Below are 20,061 nucleotides of genomic sequence, written 5' to 3'. Positions count from 1 at the left end.
GCTTTCTTCTAGCCAATGACATCATAAATCAGGTGGTCAAATTATGTTTGTCATTTTACAAATGTTTGGTCTTTATACTCAAGCAGTTAAGTAACAGCTACTTTTTAAAAGCCAGTCACTGGTGGCTCACTCTTTTAATCCTAACTACTCAGGAGTCTGAGATCTGAAGACTGTAGTTCAAAGCCAGCCTGGGCAGAAAAGTCCATGAGACACTGTATCTCCAATTAACCACCAAAAAGCAAGCACTAAAGCTGTGGCAGGAGTGATAAAGAGTGCTATCCCTGATCAGAATGTTCAGGGATAGTGATCTGACCCCCCTGTTTTTTTTTTGGTCTGTCATGGGCTTGAACTCTGGGCCTGCGCACTGTCCCTGAGCTCTTCAGCTCAAGGCTACTGCCCTACCCGTTGAACCACAGCACCACTTCCCTGTTTTTTCTTTTCTATTAGGTAAAAATTTGTATGCCCTTTAAATTCAGTTTTTTTAAGGTAGATGAAATTACCTTTTTTTTTCCCTCCCAGCAGTGCTAGGGTTTAAACACAGGGTCTTGTAGTTGGTTTCCAGGCAGCCTCTTCATCATCATTTGAACCATATCCCGTTCTTTTGTTTTCATTGTATTTTGAATAGGGTTTCATGTTAATGCCCAAACTAGTCTGGACTGTGATCCTCCTATTTACACCTCCTGCATAGCTGGGATGACCAGTGTGTACCATGGCACTCAGATTTTTATTAGGTGAAATGCATCCTGACAAAGACTTCATCTGGGCTGACTTCACACTGTAGTCCTAATGACCTCCATGTCCCAAGTTACTAGGATTACACATGTAGCCATTGCATCACCACTGTGTTTCCAGAACATTTTATCACCTTCCAGTTATACACCCGAATCCTTTCCCTAGACCTGGCTAGCAACCAACTTAATCCACTTTCTGTTTTGATCACTTTCCCTCCCCCCCTCCATTTCCATCTTACCCCAAGTTGTAAAGTTCATTTCCAGCATAGTATTTTGTGAGTATTGCTGTTGCATTGGTTCACCCTTTGTCCTTTGTTTCATTATTTTGTTACAAAGGCTGACTTCTGTTCTCTCATGAGGTTAGCAGCAGACACATCAGAGAGTACATGAAGCTTGTAAATTGTGTGTGTGTGTGTGTGTGTGTGTGTGCGTGCGCGTGCACACATGTGTACATGAGTGCAAACGCAGTCCTAGGGCTTGAACTCAGGGCCTGAGTTTGTGTACTTAAGGCTAGTGATCTACCACAGCATCACTGAGCCACAGCACCATGAAGTTCTTTCCAAACAAAGGTGTTTCCTCCAGTATATTGCAAAAAAAAAAAAAGGCAAGGTCATCTGTAATATCTTCCGTTTGATTTTCAAAACTCAGATTTCCCTCCAGGCCCCATGAGGGGTAAAATATCTGTACTATGTCTCCAGCGACACAAGGTTTCTTGGGTTTTGCACGATCCTCCTGAATGTGCAGTTGATTCAAATATAGTTTTGAATACCAATGTTGGGCTCAAAATGACATGTAGAAAATTCTACATCCTAAGTGTTCTCAATGTTTGTTTCTTTAGGTGGTAGAGATAAGCGTGGAGGTCCCATTTTAACATTTCCAGCTCGCAGCAATCATGACAGAATACGGCAGGAGGACCTCAGGAGACTAATTTCTTATTTAGCCTGCATTCCTAGGTAAGTTCTCTATGTCTTGTGACTTGCTACCCTTTTTACAGTTCCAAGAGATAAGGTACTGTTTTTTTAAAGTAATTTAAAACAAAAACAGAAAACAGTTCAATGATAGCTGAATTTCAAGGAAATAAAATATAAAATTAAGGTCATATTCTTTTTTCTGATTTTCATGTTATGACCATTATTGAATTGTGCAAAACACTATACTGAGCAAAAGAAGGCAGGATTTTTGTGTTAATGAACTTTATATATCGATTGTAGATTTGATAAACTACTTACCTGCGCTTTTAGGATCCAGTGTGTATGAGTCAGAAATCAGGCAGTCTCTTGATTTGTAATATGAAGTTATGAGGTAATTAAAAATCATCCAGTGTACTATCTTCTTAGTTTGGGAACTTGGATTGCATTTGAAGACTCCATTAGTAATAATCAAGGATGTTTTAGTATGGATGCTGAACACCAAGAGTAAGCTATGGTTTACTTTACAGAGAGTTCTGAAGTAAGAATGAGTTGGTGGGAACTGACTTGCCTTGATCACTGAGGAAATTAGAATCTTCATCTCTGCTCTAGTAATATGTATAATTTAGATCTCATTTGTAGAGCTAACAACTGACAACAGTGGAGAAGATTTTTCTATATGTTAAAATTTCAATTTAATTTTTCCAAGTACTTTTTGAGAAATAGAATATTATTCTGATATAATCCAAGGTTGTAACTATGCCTCAAACAAGAGATAGAATATGTATATGTGTTGAGGATCGGAAGTCTTCTCCATGAGGAAGGGGCAATTCCTTAAGTGTCTTTTTTTTCCCCAGAAAATAGAATATGAGTTATCTGTGATAGAAAGACAAAATTAGTAAATTAGAACATGTAAAAGAAAACAGTTATATTGTGGGCAGGAGTAGATAGTACCTTTTTTTCCCCTCAGCCTTCTAATTAGCTAGGATTTCAGGTATGAACCCCAGCGGCAGTACCTGTTAAGAGACATATTATTCTAGAGAATAATATAAAATGATGAATAATAGTGCAATGGATTTTAAAAGGTTGTAGTAAATATAGTAGATCTACTATGTTATGTTTGTGGCATTCTTAATTGGCTTATGTTGACACTAGCGAGGGAAGACAGTTCTGCTTCCCTTTGCATCACATTTTCACATTGGCTGATGAAAGCCAGCTTTTGGTTTAGATGATCTGCTGTAAATCACTGAGTTCAAACCCCATTTCAATTTAAAAAAAAAATGTCTTGCAACAAAAGGCTTCATTGTTACAAAATGTAAATGAAAATTGAAGCCTAGGCTGAAGATAAGAATATTCAGTGACTGAATGTACGCTTAACCCATAGGCCACAGGTTCTGCTTATCTGGGCATGGTGGCTCAGGCCTTTCATCCCAGCTTTATACGACGTTGCAATTGGGATTTTTGTTGTTGTTGTTTTCTTCTGCTAGTAATGAGGTTTGAACTCAGGGCTGTTTGCTTGCTTAGCTAATTCGTGAGCCACACTTCTGATCTGCTTTTTTTGTTATGTTGGAGATGGAGTCTTAGGAAGTTTTCTTCTAAGCTGGCTTCTAACCATGCTCTTCCAGATCTTAGCATCCTTAGTAGTTACAGTTATAGGTATGAATTGTCAATGCCTTACTTGAGACTTTTTTTTTTCTTTTTGGAGTAATTATATGAAGCAGAAAATGTCAAGTGTCTTTCCCATCATTGCAGTACAGTTATATTAGTTTTCACTGAGTCTTCATCATGGCTCTCTTGTGTTTCCAAGACCTTGTAGGCAGTCATCTGGTTAATATCTAGTATTGGTATCAGCACTCAGAGTGAACTTTTGGAGTCAGTCTACCCTATAATAGGGGGATTCCTGAGCTGTGGAAGCCTGGAAACCAGGTCCTGAATGTTCATATGTGTCCTTGAAGTTACCACATAGTGAGATCATGTATTTTTCACCCTGTTTAAGGACTCCTTGATCTCCATTGTTTAATCTTTTTTTTTTTTCTTTTTTGGCCATTCCTGGGGCTTGAACTCAGGGCTTTACTTCTTAGTCACTGTTCTAAATCATGTATTTCATATGATTTGGCCCTAGAAAATATTCCTGAGTAGCTCCTTTCAATTTTTTTTTCCTCTCTCTATCTCTCTTTTTTTTTCTTTTTGCTAGTCCTGGAGCTTGAACTCAAGGCCTGAGCACTATTCTTGGACTTTCTCAAGGCTAGAGTGCTACCACTTGAGCCACAGCACCATTTCCCTCTCCTCTCCTTTTCCTCTCCTCCCTCTCCCCTCTCCCCTCTCCCCTCTCCCTTCTCTCCTCTCCCCTCTCCCCTCTCCCCTCTCTCCTCTCCCCTCTCCCCTTTTCCCTTTTTGTCATTCATAGGGCTTGAACTTTGGGCCTGGGCATTGTCTCTGAGCTCTTCAGCTCAAGGCTACTGCCCTATCCCTGGAGCCACAGCACCACTTCCCATTTTCTGGTGGTTAATTGGAGATAAGAGTCTCATGGGGGCCGGGAGTTTGGCCTAGTGGTTAAAGTGCTTGCCTAGCATACAGGAAGACCCGAGTTCGATTCCTCGGTACCACATATAGAAAAAAAAAAGCCGGAAGTGGTGCTGAGGCTCAAGTGGTAGAGCTCTAGCCTTGAGAAAGTCCAAGGACAGTGCTCAGGCCCTGAGCTCAAGCCCAGGACTGGCAAAAAAAAAAGAGTCTCATGGACTTTAGTGCCCAGGCTGCCTTTGAATCAGCCTCCTGAGTAGCCAGGATTACAGGCGTGAGCCACCACACCCGGCCTGTTTCTAGCTTTTTCTGTGTATGTGGTACTGAGGATTCGAACCTGAGTCTTCATGCATGCTATGCAAACACTCTAGCACTAGGCCAAACTCCCAGGCTCCATCGTCTTATCTTTATTGAAGACATTCATTATATGTAGTTAGTAGATATAAGAAAATTTAAAATTAGCATTTTTTTTTTTTCTTGAGATAGATCTTACTATGTTGCCCAGGCTGGTCTCAATTCCTAGGCCTACCTCAGCTTCTGAAGTGTTAGAACTGCAGGCGTTGGACACTGCAGGCAGTTGGCACTGCCTTTTTATTTGTCTATTTAACTGCTAAGAACTAGGAGAAGAAGAATACAATGACTCCTGGAGTGGCCTTAATTTGTGCCAGGGACTGTGGCTTATGTGCTGTCATTATAAATGAATGGAGAAGGCAAGCACAGTCTTAGTGCTGTTTTGGAACTAGATTATTTGCTGTCACAGAGCCTGCCATAGAGTGCCAGGAGCCTCAAGAGTGATAGACTAGACTAGGAATGTATTTCTGCGCTAATTCAAGGACCTGGAATTAGGGCACAGGGTAAAAAGTGAGATACTGGAAAGCCCTCAGCTGTTAGCCACAGGGTGGTTCCATTTTCAGTACCTGTGATTCTAGAAGTCCTAGAGTAACTGCTGCTTCTAACGTGGACCGTCATAGGTTAGTACCCCTTTGTGCTTTCCAGGGATCTTTGACTGTATTAGTTACACTGGACTGTATACACAAATAGTTCATACACAAAAGTCCTGAAAATTGAGTGTGGTAATTGTTGGTTTTTGCCCAAAGAGAAAACAGGACATAAAACTGTAAATAGAGAACTAGAATTCTAGAAGTTTTCGAAGTTGAACCCTGTTAGAACCTGTCATTGTTCTAGATGCATGTCTCATTTTATTTTTACTAGGGAGGAGTGAGTTGGAACTGAGTTGCCCATGTGAGATGGTAGCTCTCTGGCTCTTGAGGTCAGTTCTCTGAGCATCAGGCCGGTAGAGAAAGCCACGTTTGACATTCAGCTGTCCTCTGAACAGGTTGAGTGGCAAAGGAAGAAGTTGATGGGTTCACTTGCTTTCTTTTTCTACAGTGAAGAGGTCTGTAAACGAGGCTTCACAGTGATTGTGGACATGCGAGGGTCCAAGTGGGACTCCATCAAGCCCCTGCTGAAGATTCTGCAGGAGTCCTTCCCTTGCTGCATCCACGTCGCACTGATCATCAAGCCCGACAACTTCTGGCAGAAACAGAGGACAAATTTTGGCAGTTCTAAATTTGAATTTGAGGTAACTTCCCTGGTGGAGAAAGAGCCTAAACCCATGGGCATGGTTTTTTAAAAACTTACTATACTCACTGTGTTAGGATGATATCAGATCCTAAACCATGTAGTGAAGACAACCTGCACAGTTTACATACTGGTGTATACAATGACAAAGTTGCGTTATTCCAGAAGGACCCTTTGAATTAGGGTTCTGGACTGCTGAGAATGTGGCAAATACCATAGAAAGAAAAGCCTGTTGCTTTACTTGACAACTGTGTTGCTTAGCACAAAGCTTTGCATGGCTACAGGCTTCTGGTTGCTTTATTATTAGAGATGAGAGGATGGCAGGGAGGAGAACCCAATTAGAGATGTCCTGAGGGAAAACATGGACGAGATTGAGTTTATCCTGCCATTGATAATAGGAGAATGGTCTGTAATTTCATGTGCAAAATATGTCAGTTATGAAAATGAAGATATTCCCTTAAAAGATAGGCAGAGTCCTGAATTCAGTCCTGTTGTCCTTTAGGTGGTTATAAAAAGCAGACCTCAGTGCTAAGTTTCTTGTCTGCTACTAATCCCTTCTCCTTAACCTACTACAGTTCTGAACACTTGTTTGATGTGGTCAGTTTAAATAAGATGATTATGGGAGGAAGTATGCCTAACAGCTTGAAATTTGGTTCATGCTCTATTCTATAATAAAATTAGATGAGTTTCTAATAATAAATTACAACAATTTCTGGTTGAATAGCTTATTTATTCATAACAACTCTGGTTGAATATTAGATTCCAATGTTTGAATACATGTAATTTAACCTACACAAGATTAAATACATAAAAATTATTCTTCAGATTAAGGTATAATGCAGTATTTGTAAAGATAGTGTATTCTCATGTGTATTGCTTAAAATTCTAAGTATTTTTTTTCTAATTTCTATCTGAAATTGGAGTTTGATTTTAATTTAAATCTGAAACTACACTGGGGGGGTTTAGTAAAAGACAAAGGTATATTCTTATGTTCCTACATGATAATCTGTGATTTTGGAAGATAATTTCTTTATTCTTTGCTATTTCATAAGTGGAGACTTTGAAATGTGTTATATTTAATTATGAATGTTTTAAATAAAAAGAATGGTTTGTACTCGTCATATAAGTATTTTAGTGTTCTAATTTTGAACTCTTCCCCGGGCTCTTACAGGTATATATCTCAATTTTTCTCCTGAACTAGTTGTTGTCATGTGGTTACTAGCTTGTCTCTGAGCCTCCATGGAGTTGAGCACACAGACAGGAATGACCCTGCAGTAGCATTGTAGACAGCACTGTGTTTGGTTAGAAGTACTTCCTCTTTCCAACCCTATGTCTTTTGGTCTTGATTATGCCAGCCAGTTCATACATACTAGTTTGTGGAGGGCTGATAGTGATAGAAAAGGGGTTATACCAGCCTTTCTCCGTTTACTTACTTGTTCTAGGCTACATTCCTTTTTCTGTCTTTGAATTTTATCACCCCTACCCCATGCTTTTCCTTATGGCATAATAAGAGTACTAATCTACTTCACGTTCTGATAGGATAAGGTAAAGATATTTTTGCTTAGACTATAATGGATTGAAGTTTTATTACTGTTAAATAGAATTGTAGCAGATCATTACAATGTATGAGAATTTCTTTTTGCTTTTGACCTGTGAAAAGAATTTCAACTATTTTCCTGGGATTTTTTTCCCTCCTATATTTTGGAAATGTTATTCATGTCTCATCCTCTGCTCCTTGATCAGAAGTAGGGAAGCACAAGATGAATATTAAGAAACTTGATTGGAATAGCATTTATCATTTATTAAGCAGCTCACATATAAGTATGTTTAAACATGTTTTCAGTGTTTGTAGCCAAGACATTAGTTTGATGGCCGCTAAAAAGAGCCTGTATATTGTACTAGAGATGAAATTCCAAGTGGTGGATATGGGAAAAAGTGGACAGAAGAATGCACTGATGAAAGGGAAACTTCTGAGCTGTCTGCTCTGCCTTTTTAGTTTAAAATATTTTTTGGTTTAAGTAACCCTAAGAAAGTAAGTTAACCTTTAAACTTTTGGACAGAAATCTAATGATTCTATGATTCTAGCTAGCAGATATATATGTCTGTAATAAATTTAATTTTCATTGTACTGATAATATTTTTCTCATCCATGTTTTGTTTTTTGGGACCAGAAACAAGTATACTGTATTTTCTGCAAGTAAATCATTTTGACTTTGGAAATCTGTAATTAGGTACTACAAATTATAACATGTTAAGACCATATAAAACTGGTTCAATTTCTCATATGTAATTTTCTTTTTCTTAAGACAAATATGGTCTCCTTAGAAGGCCTTACCAAAGTGGTTGATCCTTCTCAGCTAACTCCTGAGTTTGATGGCTGCCTAGAATACAACCATGAAGAATGGATTGAAATCAGAGTGGCTTTTGAAGACTATATTAGCAATGCAACCCACATGCTGTCCCGGCTGGAGGAACTGCAGGACATCCTTGCTAAGAAAGAGCTGCCTCAGGACCTAGAGGGTGCTCGGAATATGATTGAGGAACATTCTCAGTTGAAGAAGAAGGTGATTAAGGCCCCAATTGAGGACTTGGATTTGGAGGGACAGAAACTGCTTCAAAGGATTCAGAGCAGTGATAGCTTTCCCAAAAAGAACTCTGGGTCGGGCAATGCAGACTTGCAGAACCTCTTGCCCAAGGTGTCTACCATGCTGGACAGGCTGCACTCAACTCGGCAGCATCTGCATCAGATGTGGCATGTGAGGAAACTGAAGCTGGACCAGTGTTTCCAGCTGAGACTGTTTGAACAGGATGCTGAAAAGGTAAAGAGGGGGAAAAAGACATGACAAAATGAAATACCGAGTCAAGCTCGAGTCCACATTCCTAGTCAGTCAAGGATAGAATGATCAGGGGAACCGAGAAAGTGAATGGCAAGTCTATCCTTACCTATTTCCCTTAAAACCAACAAGGATCATTAAATCTGGCTTCTAGCTTTTCTTGAGAAGTACAGTGCTAATTTAGAAATTTTGAGCTTAAATTACCGATGGTTGGATACATAAATGCCCACAGTTCAAAGAGTGAATGAAAATTTCATAGGATTGAGCTATTGACAGCAGTAACTGTATGCATTTTACTAGTAGTTGCACTTCCTGTCATAAAAAACCAGTGGTGAAACCCCATTTGAGCCTATATTTGTGCTTTTAAAATAAAAACTGAGTAATCACTATAAGTTTTCTGGGTAGAAATGTATTACTATGTCTTCTTGTTTTACTCTTACATACCAGACAACTAACTGGTTGAAGTGTATTCTGAATAGCTACTGTCTGGTGCATTCTGTGCATTGTAAAAACAGGACTCTTGAGAACAAGAATAAATTACAAGCCACAAACATGAGTGACTTCATTCATTTTTTTTTTTTTTTTTGTGCCAGTCCTGGGGCTTGCACTGAGGGCCTCTGTGCTGTCTCTGAGGTAGGCTAACACTTTACCACTTGAGTCACAGCTCCACTTTTTTGCTTTCTTTAGTGGTCAATTGGAGTCTCTCTATTAAAAAAATCTTTGATATAGAATATAAAAGGCTATATAAACAGTTGAGAACTGAAAATTCAGTATTATTGTTTGTTTTCTATTAATGTAATTTAGCTGAAGTTGTGTTTTGTGAAAGATTCTAGAATATTACTACAAAAACTGTCACTGACTGTTCAAGACACTGCAGTTAAGCTAATTGACCATTAAGCTTGTTACCATTTTTCTTAGCTATTTTTCTTGGAAATCTTTTCCACTGTTTTGATGGTGCAGGAGGTCAAAGCCCAGGGCTGACCTTACACATGCTAGCCTTCCTTTTTAAACTTAATTGATATTCTTACCCAAGTAATAACTGTCTTAAGCAGTAAAAGGAAGGTCATTGTTAAAAATCCAAAAGTCCTTTAATCTTTTTTGGTCAATTATTTATATGTGCTCAGGCTTTTTCATAGTTGTTGCAATGAAAGGTACAATATTTTAGTACAGTATACTCCTTCAGTAATCTATGAGCAGAACCAAGCCCAGCCAAAGATCTAGAGACAATCCAATTTCACCTATGGTTTTCAGTTTGAGAAAAGGGTAGTACGTGAAACAGTTCTGATGGCAGAGGCCCACTGCTGTTGAAGGAAGGCAGGGATTTTTCGTGACCCCAGAGGTTTTATCTGCTTCTTAATTCCTGCTCATTAGATAAGATTTTCTTGTAGATCCTGAAAGTTCTGGAACCACTGACTTCTTCTAAGTAATATAGATACTTGTGAGTCTAGACACCTAGGAGTTGTCAGTAGAAGTAAGACTCTCTTTAATGTCTGGGCACCATCAGCTGTTTCTCTCTTCTGCAGTGATTGCAGGTTGTCTTTTTCCTTCTGGTAGATGTTTGACTGGATCACACACAACAAAGGCCTGTTTCTAAACAGCTACACAGAGATTGGGACCAGCCATCCTCATGCAATGGAGCTTCAGACGCAGCACAATCACTTTGCTATGAACTGTATGGTAAGCTATGGTTAGACCAGGCGGATACTGGCCATGTGAAAAGTTTTAGCACACAGATGGCATGTAGAAGCTCAAGTCCTGGTGCCCTCACAGAGGCAGCATGTGGCCTGCAGAGTGACTGTGGATCTGCAGGGTTTTAATTGTAAGTCTTCTGTTTACTAGGACATTGACAGACTGTTTAACATCTTTGACCCTCAATTGCCTAATTGTGAAATGGGGTTACTATTATACATTGCCATGGTATTATATCATTTACTCTGCTTTTGTAAACAATAAGTGTGATGTGTGACATAAACTGAGTACTCTATAAAAGGTGTTATTACCTGTGATAGTGTCGATATAATAAAAGTGAAGCTAAGGCAGTCAAGAAACTCCTAAAAATATGAAGTATTTCTTTCCCTACCCCATTCCCTTTTCTTAGATTTAAATATTTTTTGTTTATCTTATTTTTTTTTTACAACACATTGCTATTGCTTTGCCAAGTTAAAATTTTAATTAGAAGCCCAGAACCAATAGCTTACTCTTGGAATCATAGCTACTTAGAAGGCTGATATTTGCAGATCCAGGTCGTTTGAAATCAGCCAGGACAGACAAATCTGAGAGACTTTTATTTCCAACTAGCCAGTAGACAACCTAAACTGAAGGAATGGCCAAAGTACTAGCTATGAACAATGAGCTTACGGCTGGAGTCCAAGCCTCAGTACTCATACACACAACAATAACAACAGAAAACAAAAGAATTTGAATTAGAATGAATAAGGGAGCACTGTACTGTGTTGGATGACAATTGGGGGACATTTCTTTACTAGTACTGCTCTTAATTATGAGTACCTCCATGAGTCTTTAGCAGCTGTCCATGACATTTATTTATGCAAAATAAGGCCTGTTAATGAACAGCTTTTCTCCTGATGTCTGCAACATTTTAATTAATTCTGCCAGTCCTGGGGCTTGAGCTCAGGGCCTGCATGCTGTCCCTGAGCTTCTTTTGCTCAAAGTTAGTACTTTTCCACTTGAGCCTCCACTACTTCTGGCTTTTTCTGTTTATGTTGGTATTGAGGAATTGAACCCAAGACTTCATGCATGCTAGACAAGCACTCTGCTACTAAGCCATATTTGCAGTCCCTAAAATTTATTTTGAAAAAATAAAAATACCAGTATATAAAAAAGACAGTCTTTTAAACAGCTATATTTAGAGACCAAAAAATGTTGTTCTACCATAGCAAGTACTTATAAGAGGTATGTTGATAACAACATATAGGTATTTTAATAAGAATTTGCACATTAACCTATCTGTGAATAGGCTGTGGGCTGCCGTGCCCCTTTATGTTTGCTATAAGTAATGGAGAGATGGAAAGTGTGTAATGTATAGACTGGTATAAAAGTAATATTGGAGTCTATAATAGAACCTCGGTTTGAATGAGAGCTATCTGAACAGACTGGAACTGCCCCTCTCCATATCCTGAGAGTGTCTTCATGTGCTCTTCTAAAAGATCATTTTGATTAGCTTTTGTTCTGAAAGATTCAGAGCAGTCAACATTAGCAAATCTAGTCAACTGTCAATGCTTAGGATCAGTATTATGTGTTAGCTTTTCTGAATGCTGACAGAATGCCTGAGATAAACAACTTGAAAAGAAGAAAGGTGTATTTTATGTCAACAGTTTGATAGGTTTCACGCAGTAGTCACTTAGGTCTCTTGTGGGTCTGTTGTGTCACTTAGGCTGGTGGGGAAGCAAAATCATTCTGGCAGGGAGCAGGACAAATGTATTCACCTCATTTTGCTTGTAGGGAAGCAAAAGAAGAGAAAAGGGGAGAGAGGAATGTAGGAGTTCCAGTATATCCCTCAGGGTAATCCATTAATGACCTATTTCCTTGAGTTAGGTCCCATCTCTTAGTGTCTACCATCTTCCCATAGCACCAACAAGAGTGGAGGAAAAGGGGCAAGCTTTTAACACTCAAGAGCCTTTTTGAGATGTTGCAGATTCAAACTGTTCACCACTTTTAACGCAGAGGATAGTATTTAGAACACAAGTCAGAGAATTTCCTATCCACCAAGTATGGCCTTGACTCACAACTAAACAAAGCATCCTCTCTCCTCTCAGGGCTAGATCTGTTGCTGCTATCTAGTCTTTAGATGCAGCCCAGAGAAGTAACTCACCCTAGAGTCTTACAGCTTTGAGTCCCAGACAAGGTCTGAGACAGAAAGAAAGGATGAATAGAGAAGGTATGAAGAGAGGTCTTTTGGTCATTTTGTCTGGGCTGTAGACACCCACGGGGCAGGGAAGAGGCTATCATAGTGTCACCTGCAAGGCAGCAGCATAGTGATGCCATGACAAGGGTAGGAAGGGAAGAAATATAAAAATTTGGACAGATTGGGTAATTAGATTAGGGTAAAAGGAGCTAAAGATGTTACTACTGTTTTGAGAGTGCACAGACAGAAGCAGTGTGGCAATAGTGAATTCAAAATAAATATGTGAAGAATAACTGGGGATTTGTTGAGAGTATGCCAACTCCTCTATCTTCCTTCTACTAGTCTGGATGTAATACTGAATCTAGGGAAAATTGAAAGCAGAAAGGGAAATTTCATAAGGAAATATATTTTATAAAATGAAAAAAGTAGTTTTTGTTGGTATTTTTAAAAGTTCTCTACCATTATTTTTACAGTAAGCTGATGAACTTAAAGAATTTTAACAGTAGAAAAGTCTTATTTAAAGTATAACATGACATTGTTATGATTGTACTTCATAACCCTGAGAGAAATTAGATTTGGAGGCTTTCCATTGGCAAAAGCTGTTTTGGGCTTATGCAAAATGGAGAGTTTATTTGCACACAAATAGCCTTAGGTACATATCTTTTGGTTTCTGGGTTCAAGTTAAAATTGAAGTTTCAGGTGTCTTCAGTTCTGCATGACTTTTAGTAGTTTTGCCACCTGACTTCTTTAACAGGTTTAGAAGCTAAGGCCTGAATAATAGTGTATTTGTGTACATACCAACTAGTGTATTTGATTGATTTTTGATTTATAATTTTGCCTCTCTGTTAATTGTTTTGTAATTTTACAGGTTTAAAAATAGAAATTGGAACCAGTATTTAGGGATTATGGAAATCCTGACAGCAAATGTAATATAGTATACTAGGGGATTTTACTGCTAAAAATAGTATAACTTTTAGTAGGCCATTTAATAAAGTGCTGTTTGGGTTTCTTAGAAAAAAATTCTCTTCACATTCCCCTAGTAGACTCTTTTCTACTTCTTTTGCAGAACGTGTATGTAAATATAAACAGAATAATGTCAGTGGCCAATCGCTTGGTGGAATCTGGCCACTATGCCTCTCAACAGATCAAGCAGATTGCAAATCAACTAGAACAGGAGTGGAAGGCATTTGCCGCAGCCCTGGATGAGCGCAGTACCTTGCTGGACATGTCTTCCATTTTCCACCAGAAGGCAGAAAAGGTCAGTGCCTGGAACCACAGACCACAGAGTAGCAGCCAGATAATTGGCTTCTCCTGGAATTTTGAAATGTACTGCAAATACCTGTTGTTGTTGTTTTTTCTTTTGTCTTGTTTTTGTTCGTTTTGTTTTTGCCAGTCCTGGGGCTTGAACTAACTAAGGGCCTGAGCACTGTCCTTGGGCTTTTGATCAAGGCTAGTGCTCTGCTACTTGAGCCACAGCACCATTTCTGGCTTTTTCTGTGTATGTGATATGGAAGAATCAAACCCAGGACTTGGTGCAAGCTAAGCAAGCACTCTACCATTAGGCCATGCTCCTGGCCCCTAAATACCTGAAGGTTTTTGTGCACACATTTAATAAATTACATAGATGCTAACTTTATGTTATCTTCAATTGCTGTTTCAGAGTGTCTTGTTAAGGAAGTGTAATGCATGCAGTTGACACTCCCCAACACCTACATACGTCTCCACTCTAGCAAACTTGCTTAAACACATCCACTGTGGAGGCAGTAGTAGAGATTGTCGTGACTCAGACTTAATCGTTGGAAGCTGCCTTTTCACAACATAGATGACTTAGGAAGACCTAGGGGGAGAGGGAAATGGTTAATTTTTTAAAAGGAAAAATTGATATAGTTCTTTGGGTAGTTTTGAGGCAGAGAATGCTTTCATAGTGATTTGTACTGATGCTTCTAAGGTAGTAAATTGTCTTTGATCTAAAATCAGTCCCTGCTGAAGAGTGAAATTGTCACTTTAGGTGAAATAGAGGTGAGCTTGCCTGGGAATTCAACAGAGTAGTCAAATTGTGCAAGACAACAGAGACCTCAGGAGGAGGCTCTGCTCTAGAAACCTTTAAAGTATGAAACAAGAGAGGAAACTAGTTTGGTACATAGAAAAATAGCAACATATAGAAGCTGAAGTGAAGACTTTCAGGTTTTCCTGTTGGATGGGTATTCTGTTAGATTGCACAGACACACATTTCCATCCATGCAGTTTGTTCAGAATGTGCCTACAGAAGTCTGATTATTTTGTAGGTCTGTGACTTGAAGGGTTTTCTATACTTGATAAGAGCCAAAAATAAGGCAACAAACAGTAAGTTGTGTAGTTCTTTAACACTTTGCATAGCTTTTAACTCAAAATTTCATTTCAACCTTCAGTTAACCTAGTAAGGTGAATGAACTGTTGTAATAGTCTATGTGGAGAATGATTTACCCTTGTTCCCAGAGCTGGAATATTAATTGGCAATTGAAACACTTATATTTATATTAATATTCTTACAAAATTTCACTTTCCATAACAAAAGTAACTTCTACTATGAAATTACTTATACATGATAGTTATATATAATAAACATGTGAAGCCTGTAATCTTACCCACTAAGGAGGCTGAGATCTGAGGATCATGGTTCAAGGCCAGGCCTGGCATGAAAGGCTTTGAGAGTCTTATCTCCAATTAACCACCAGAAAACTGGAAGTAGTGCTGTAGCTCAAAGCAGAAAAGCACTAGCCTTGAACTGAAAGAGCTTAGGGACGGCGCCCAGGTCCAGAATTCAAGCCTGACAACCAACCAAAAGAAAAAAAGAATTTTGGATAACTTGTTCTGTGTTTGGTGAAGTTCACAAGAAAATAATACTTTATTTTCCATTTTGACTTTCTGAAGCATGATAGTTCCCATTTAACCTTATGTCACCTTGTAAATGTACTTTTTTCTTGAAAACTTTTATTCAGAGAAGATCTCCAATTTTTGGCTTATGGTGGTAAAAATAAAATTCTCTTATGGAATAGGAAGGAATTTGGATAAAAGAAGCAAGAATAGTATATTCATAGTAAACAATTTAGGCTTAAACTGAACTTGCCTCTCCCATGTTTCTTCAGTGGAGCTGTCAGATTGAAATTCAGGATGCATGTGTAGAAATGCTTCATCTGCCCTAGGATATTCTGGGCAGTGGGCATCCCCTAATGTAGTAGGAATGATGAGACAAAGAAGAAAAGCAGGGCCAGGAGTTTGGCCTAGTGGTAGAGTGCTTGCCTAGCACGCATGAAGACCTGGGTTTGATTCCTCGGTACCACATACATAGAAAGAGCCAGAAATGGTGCTGTGGCTTAAGTGGTAAAGCTCTAGCCTTGAGGAAAAAGCCCAAGGATAGTGCTCAGGCTCTGAGTTCAAGTCCCAGGATTGGCAAAAAAAAAAAAAAGAAAAGAAAGAAAAGAAGAAAAGCAGATGATAATCTCTAGAAATTATAATAGAAAATGAAATGAATCATGAGGTGCTCTGAAGTTTGCATTTGCGTGTTTGTCTGTGTGTGTGTATGTTCACACATGTACCTTTTAGCCAATTCAATTTTTCCAAAGAGGAGAAATCCCTTTTCAGTAGATATGTTTAAAGTTCATGGTGGAGGACCAAGAAGAAATGGGATTGAAAAAGCTGTGGCAATGAAATTCTCTGGTCTTTTGAGGAAGGAAGAATAGGCAGGAGAGCTGAGCCCCTGTGGAGAGCAATAGAGTTAATGCCTACAGAAAATCAATCTGCTAATTAATTATTGAAGGTCTCCTCTTGTAAGACTATGTATCTCAGTCCCTCTTCCCTTACTTGCTTGCCTTAATTTTGCTATGTGTGTGACCCAAATTGCTTTTATTTTTTATTCAGCAACACTTTTTTTTGGCGGGGGGGGGGGGGCAGTTGTGGGCTTGAGCTCAGGGCCTGAGCACTGTCCTTTGAATTTCTCAAGGCTAGAGCTCTACCACTTGAGCCTCAGCACCAGTTCCTGTTTTTTCTGTGTATGTAGTATCAAGAAATCGAACCCGGCCTTTGTGAATGCTTGGCAAAACAGTCATGGTTTTGCCCAGTATAATCATCTCTCCTTTCTTGTGTGATAGGGATGTACTCCAGGTGTTTGTGCATACTGAATTGCAGTGCCTACCTGCTAGCTCATAGAAGACAAAACTATGGCACCAATTTTTGCAGAAATAACTATTTTATAGTGTCAATTAGAACAGAGGGTAGGGAGCTGTACTCTTTCCTGATCAGTTGGTATAGGAGAATTTATGAGAGAGTAGAAACTTCTTTGATTAGATAGTATAAAAGGGGAAGTTTTAGAGTCTTTTGTAAAGGTATAAACTCTTTACAGGTAGCTTGTAATGTCATCATGAGCTTGATATTTTAATATAAGGATTAACTTCAGTCAATTCATGTTTTTTAAAAGGGTATTGAATGAAGTAAAGGAAGAAGAGAACATGAAATAGAGCTCAAGAATACTTAGAGCTGTTCATCCTGACTTGATTGACATTGATAAAATACTAACCAAGCAACCATTAGGACTAAGTAGTCATTTGTGAATATATGTAGGAAAGATGTGAGGTGATTTTATTACTACTTCCAATTCCTAAGGGTATTACTACTTCCTCAGTGATACACAGTACTAAAAATATTCCCTGGAATTTGTGGTGGTTTGGTATACTTTTAGTCATCAGAAACTGCCTGCTTTTGGTAACAGTTCATGTTATGTGCACTTGACTTTAGGCCCTGCAGCTTGCATAGTTATTTTTCTAGGCCAATATTAGTATTAAAGGTATTTTTGAAACAATTATTGGATTATTATCCTGTTTAAGATCCTGCAAAATACCATAAGTTATAGGGAAATTACTCATTACTTTTTTTTGGAAGGAGTGACTATATTGGTATTTGAACTCTGGTCTTTGCACTTGCTAGGCAGATGTGCTACTGCTTCAGCTATGCCTGCAGCTCCCAACCCCTGTTACATTTTAAGAAAAATATAGTATTCCTCCTTTCCTGTCAGGACTATTTTAAAGTATTGCCTTTAAAAATAGCCATCTAGTGTGTACCCTCTGCAGTAAGAATATGAAAGGAATTAGAGTAAAAGAGGTTAAAACTCAGGAAAATGTGTTGCTGTTTTGCTTATTTAGCTCCTATTTGGGCTTGACACTTGCCTTTGACACTTAACGTTAAAGGATTCCCATAGCAACTCCCCAGGAAATTTGGTAGCGATTTATTCACTATTGATTTTAAGCCTTTATGAGGTACCAGCTTAGGCTGCCTTTTCGCCACTCCCCTTAATTTCTGTGGTAATTTCCTCTTGAAAGGCTAAGAAAAATGGGCTGGCTGGACTTCCTAAGATTAGGTAAGTGGTTTTAGATACCTTAGTCATTTCTGTTTTACAAAAGGAAAAGTAAGGCCCCTCTTGGTGTTGAGACATAAACAAGAGTTCTTTTTGACATCTGCCATTATTGAATATAAGATAGGTGGAAATACAGATTCAGGCATGAATTGGAGACGTTGGTCAGGAAGCCAAAGTGCAGGACAGTCTTGCTCCAGGGATATGCCCAGAGGCAAGGCAGCAAAAATCTGAAACTTTCATTAAAATGTACCTTCCTCAGCCTTCCCCAGTCCTGCCTGATCTTTGAGGTCAAGTGCATATCATGTTCAGGAATTTGTATCATTGCCACTTGAAATGGCGATCCATTGGTGTTACCTTCTTACACATTTCTCACCTACCCTAATTTTTCAAATCCATGTTTCAAATTGTCATTTCGACTTAGTGACACTTTGATAGAAAAGATCATTATTACTTTTTTTAACCCTCAAGTATATGAGCAACGTGGACTCCTGGTGTAAAGCCTGCGGAGAGGTAGACCTTCCCTCTGAGCTGCAGGATCTGGAAGATGCCATTCATCATCATCAGGGGATCTATGAGCACATCACTCTCGCTTATTCTGAGGTAAGAAAGTTCAGTTTTACTCAGATTACAGGGCAGAAGTGTTTTTTGCAGTAGAATCTGAACTATCAGTTTGGACTGGTTCAGGAAAGCCTAAGGATACCAATACAGATAGCAGTGTAACCACCAGCATTTGAACTTCTGATTGTGTACTTTTGGAGTCGAGCTGGATAGTAGGCCACTAGCTAGCAGACTTTCCATAGCCCTGTGACTTTTGTAGATTTGAAGGATTACATTTTTTTCTGCTCAATAAAACAACCTAGCTAGGTACTGGTGACTCATGCATGTAATCCTAGCTCCTCAGGAGGCTGAGATCTGAGGATAACCTTCAAAGCCAGTAGCAAACAAAGTCCTTGAGACTCTTATCTCCAGTTAATCATCAGAAAAGTCAGAAGTGGAGCTGTGGCTCAAGTGGTAGAGCACCAGCTTTGAGCAGAAAAGCTAAGGGACAGCACCTAGGCCATGAGTTCAAGCCCCAGTACCAGCTCCCCCTTGCCTCTGTCTGTCTGTCTGTGTGTCTGTCTGTCTGTCTTTCCTTCCCTCCTTCTTCCTCCCCCCACACCACATACACTCACTCACTCCCTCTCTCTCTCTCTCTCTCTCTCTCTCTCTCTCTCTTTCTCTCTCCCTCCCTCCCTCCCTCCCTCCCTCCCTCCCTCCCTCCCTCCCTCCCTCCCTCCCTCCCTCCCTCCCTCTCTCCCTCCCTCCTTCTCTCTCTCTCTCTCCCTCCCTCGCAAAAATAAACAATTAATTGATTAAATTTTACTATAAAGGTGATATACTGAGGGGTTACAGTTACATAAGGTAATGAGTGCATTTCTTTTTGAACAGTGTTAACTCCTCACCCATTTTTGCCCACTTTCCCCCTCTTGACTTCCCTTTCTTCCCCTAAGCTGTAAAGTTCGTTTAACATAACATCTAGTGAGTATCACTGTTGAATTGGTTCGCCCTTTGTCCTACCATTTTTTCTTTTTTCTTTCTATTTTTTTTTTTTTTTGCCAGTCCTGGCTTGAACTCAGGGCCTGAGCACTGTCCTTGAGCTTTCTCAAGGTGAGAGCTCTACCACTTGAGCCTCAGCACCACTTTCACCTTTTTTTTATGTATATGCTACCAAGGAATCGAACCTGGGTCTTCGTGTATTTTAGTGTAGCAGTTCTTGTGCTTCACTGTCCAGCTACTACTTTCATGCCCTTGAATATCAGTCTACCAGTCTTTTCATCCTCATGGCTGTGGGTTAAGTGGGCATGAAAACTACCATATTTGCTTCATAATGTGGTTTGTCCTCTTTCCCATGACAGTTGATAATAGTTTTTCTAGCCAACTCTTAGCCTAGCAAGACTCACCTGTTAGCATTATCAACTTGGTATTGTTCCTGAATTTTACACACAGTGTTTCTTAGCTAATTTGGTGGACTCAATTGTTAGGAACTGTTTATATAGATGACAATCTTTTATAGTATAATTGATAATTGAATGGATTTCTAATGTTTATCACATTGATTCATGAGGATTATGCAAGTTCTAAAAATCATTAAGTTCTTTTCCCTAGTGTCCCATCTTTGCAACAGTTCATTCCAACCTATTATACAGAAAGTGAATGACTTCATTATGTGCTCATGTAATAAAACCTTACTCATCTA

The 20,061-nt window shown here is 39.1% G+C and overlaps 1 protein-coding gene across 1 annotated transcript in view; it reads left to right on the top strand.

The window, feature by feature from the left end:
* Trio (trio Rho guanine nucleotide exchange factor) overlaps positions 1-20,061 on the top strand; it is a 289,249-nt gene that overhangs the window by 93,733 nt on the left and 175,455 nt on the right. Inside the window, exons 3-8 of the mRNA XM_090332122.1 lie at positions 1,570-1,684; positions 5,549-5,741; positions 8,047-8,559; positions 10,129-10,251; positions 13,506-13,697; positions 18,294-18,425. Coding sequence (XP_090188248.1) covers positions 1,570-1,684; positions 5,549-5,741; positions 8,047-8,559; positions 10,129-10,251; positions 13,506-13,697; positions 18,294-18,425 — 1,268 coding nt within the window. The remainder of the gene's footprint in view (positions 1-1,569; positions 1,685-5,548; positions 5,742-8,046; positions 8,560-10,128; positions 10,252-13,505; positions 13,698-18,293; positions 18,426-20,061) is intronic.

This window comes from Megascapheus bottae, chromosome 4 (assembly GCF_031878675.1).
Source record: "Megascapheus bottae isolate mThoBot1 chromosome 4, mThoBot2.hap1, whole genome shotgun sequence".
Lineage (NCBI taxonomy): Eukaryota > Metazoa > Chordata > Mammalia > Rodentia > Geomyidae > Megascapheus > Megascapheus bottae.
Note: the sequence above shows the minus strand (reverse complement) of the source record. Positions and strands in the feature narration are given on the sequence as shown.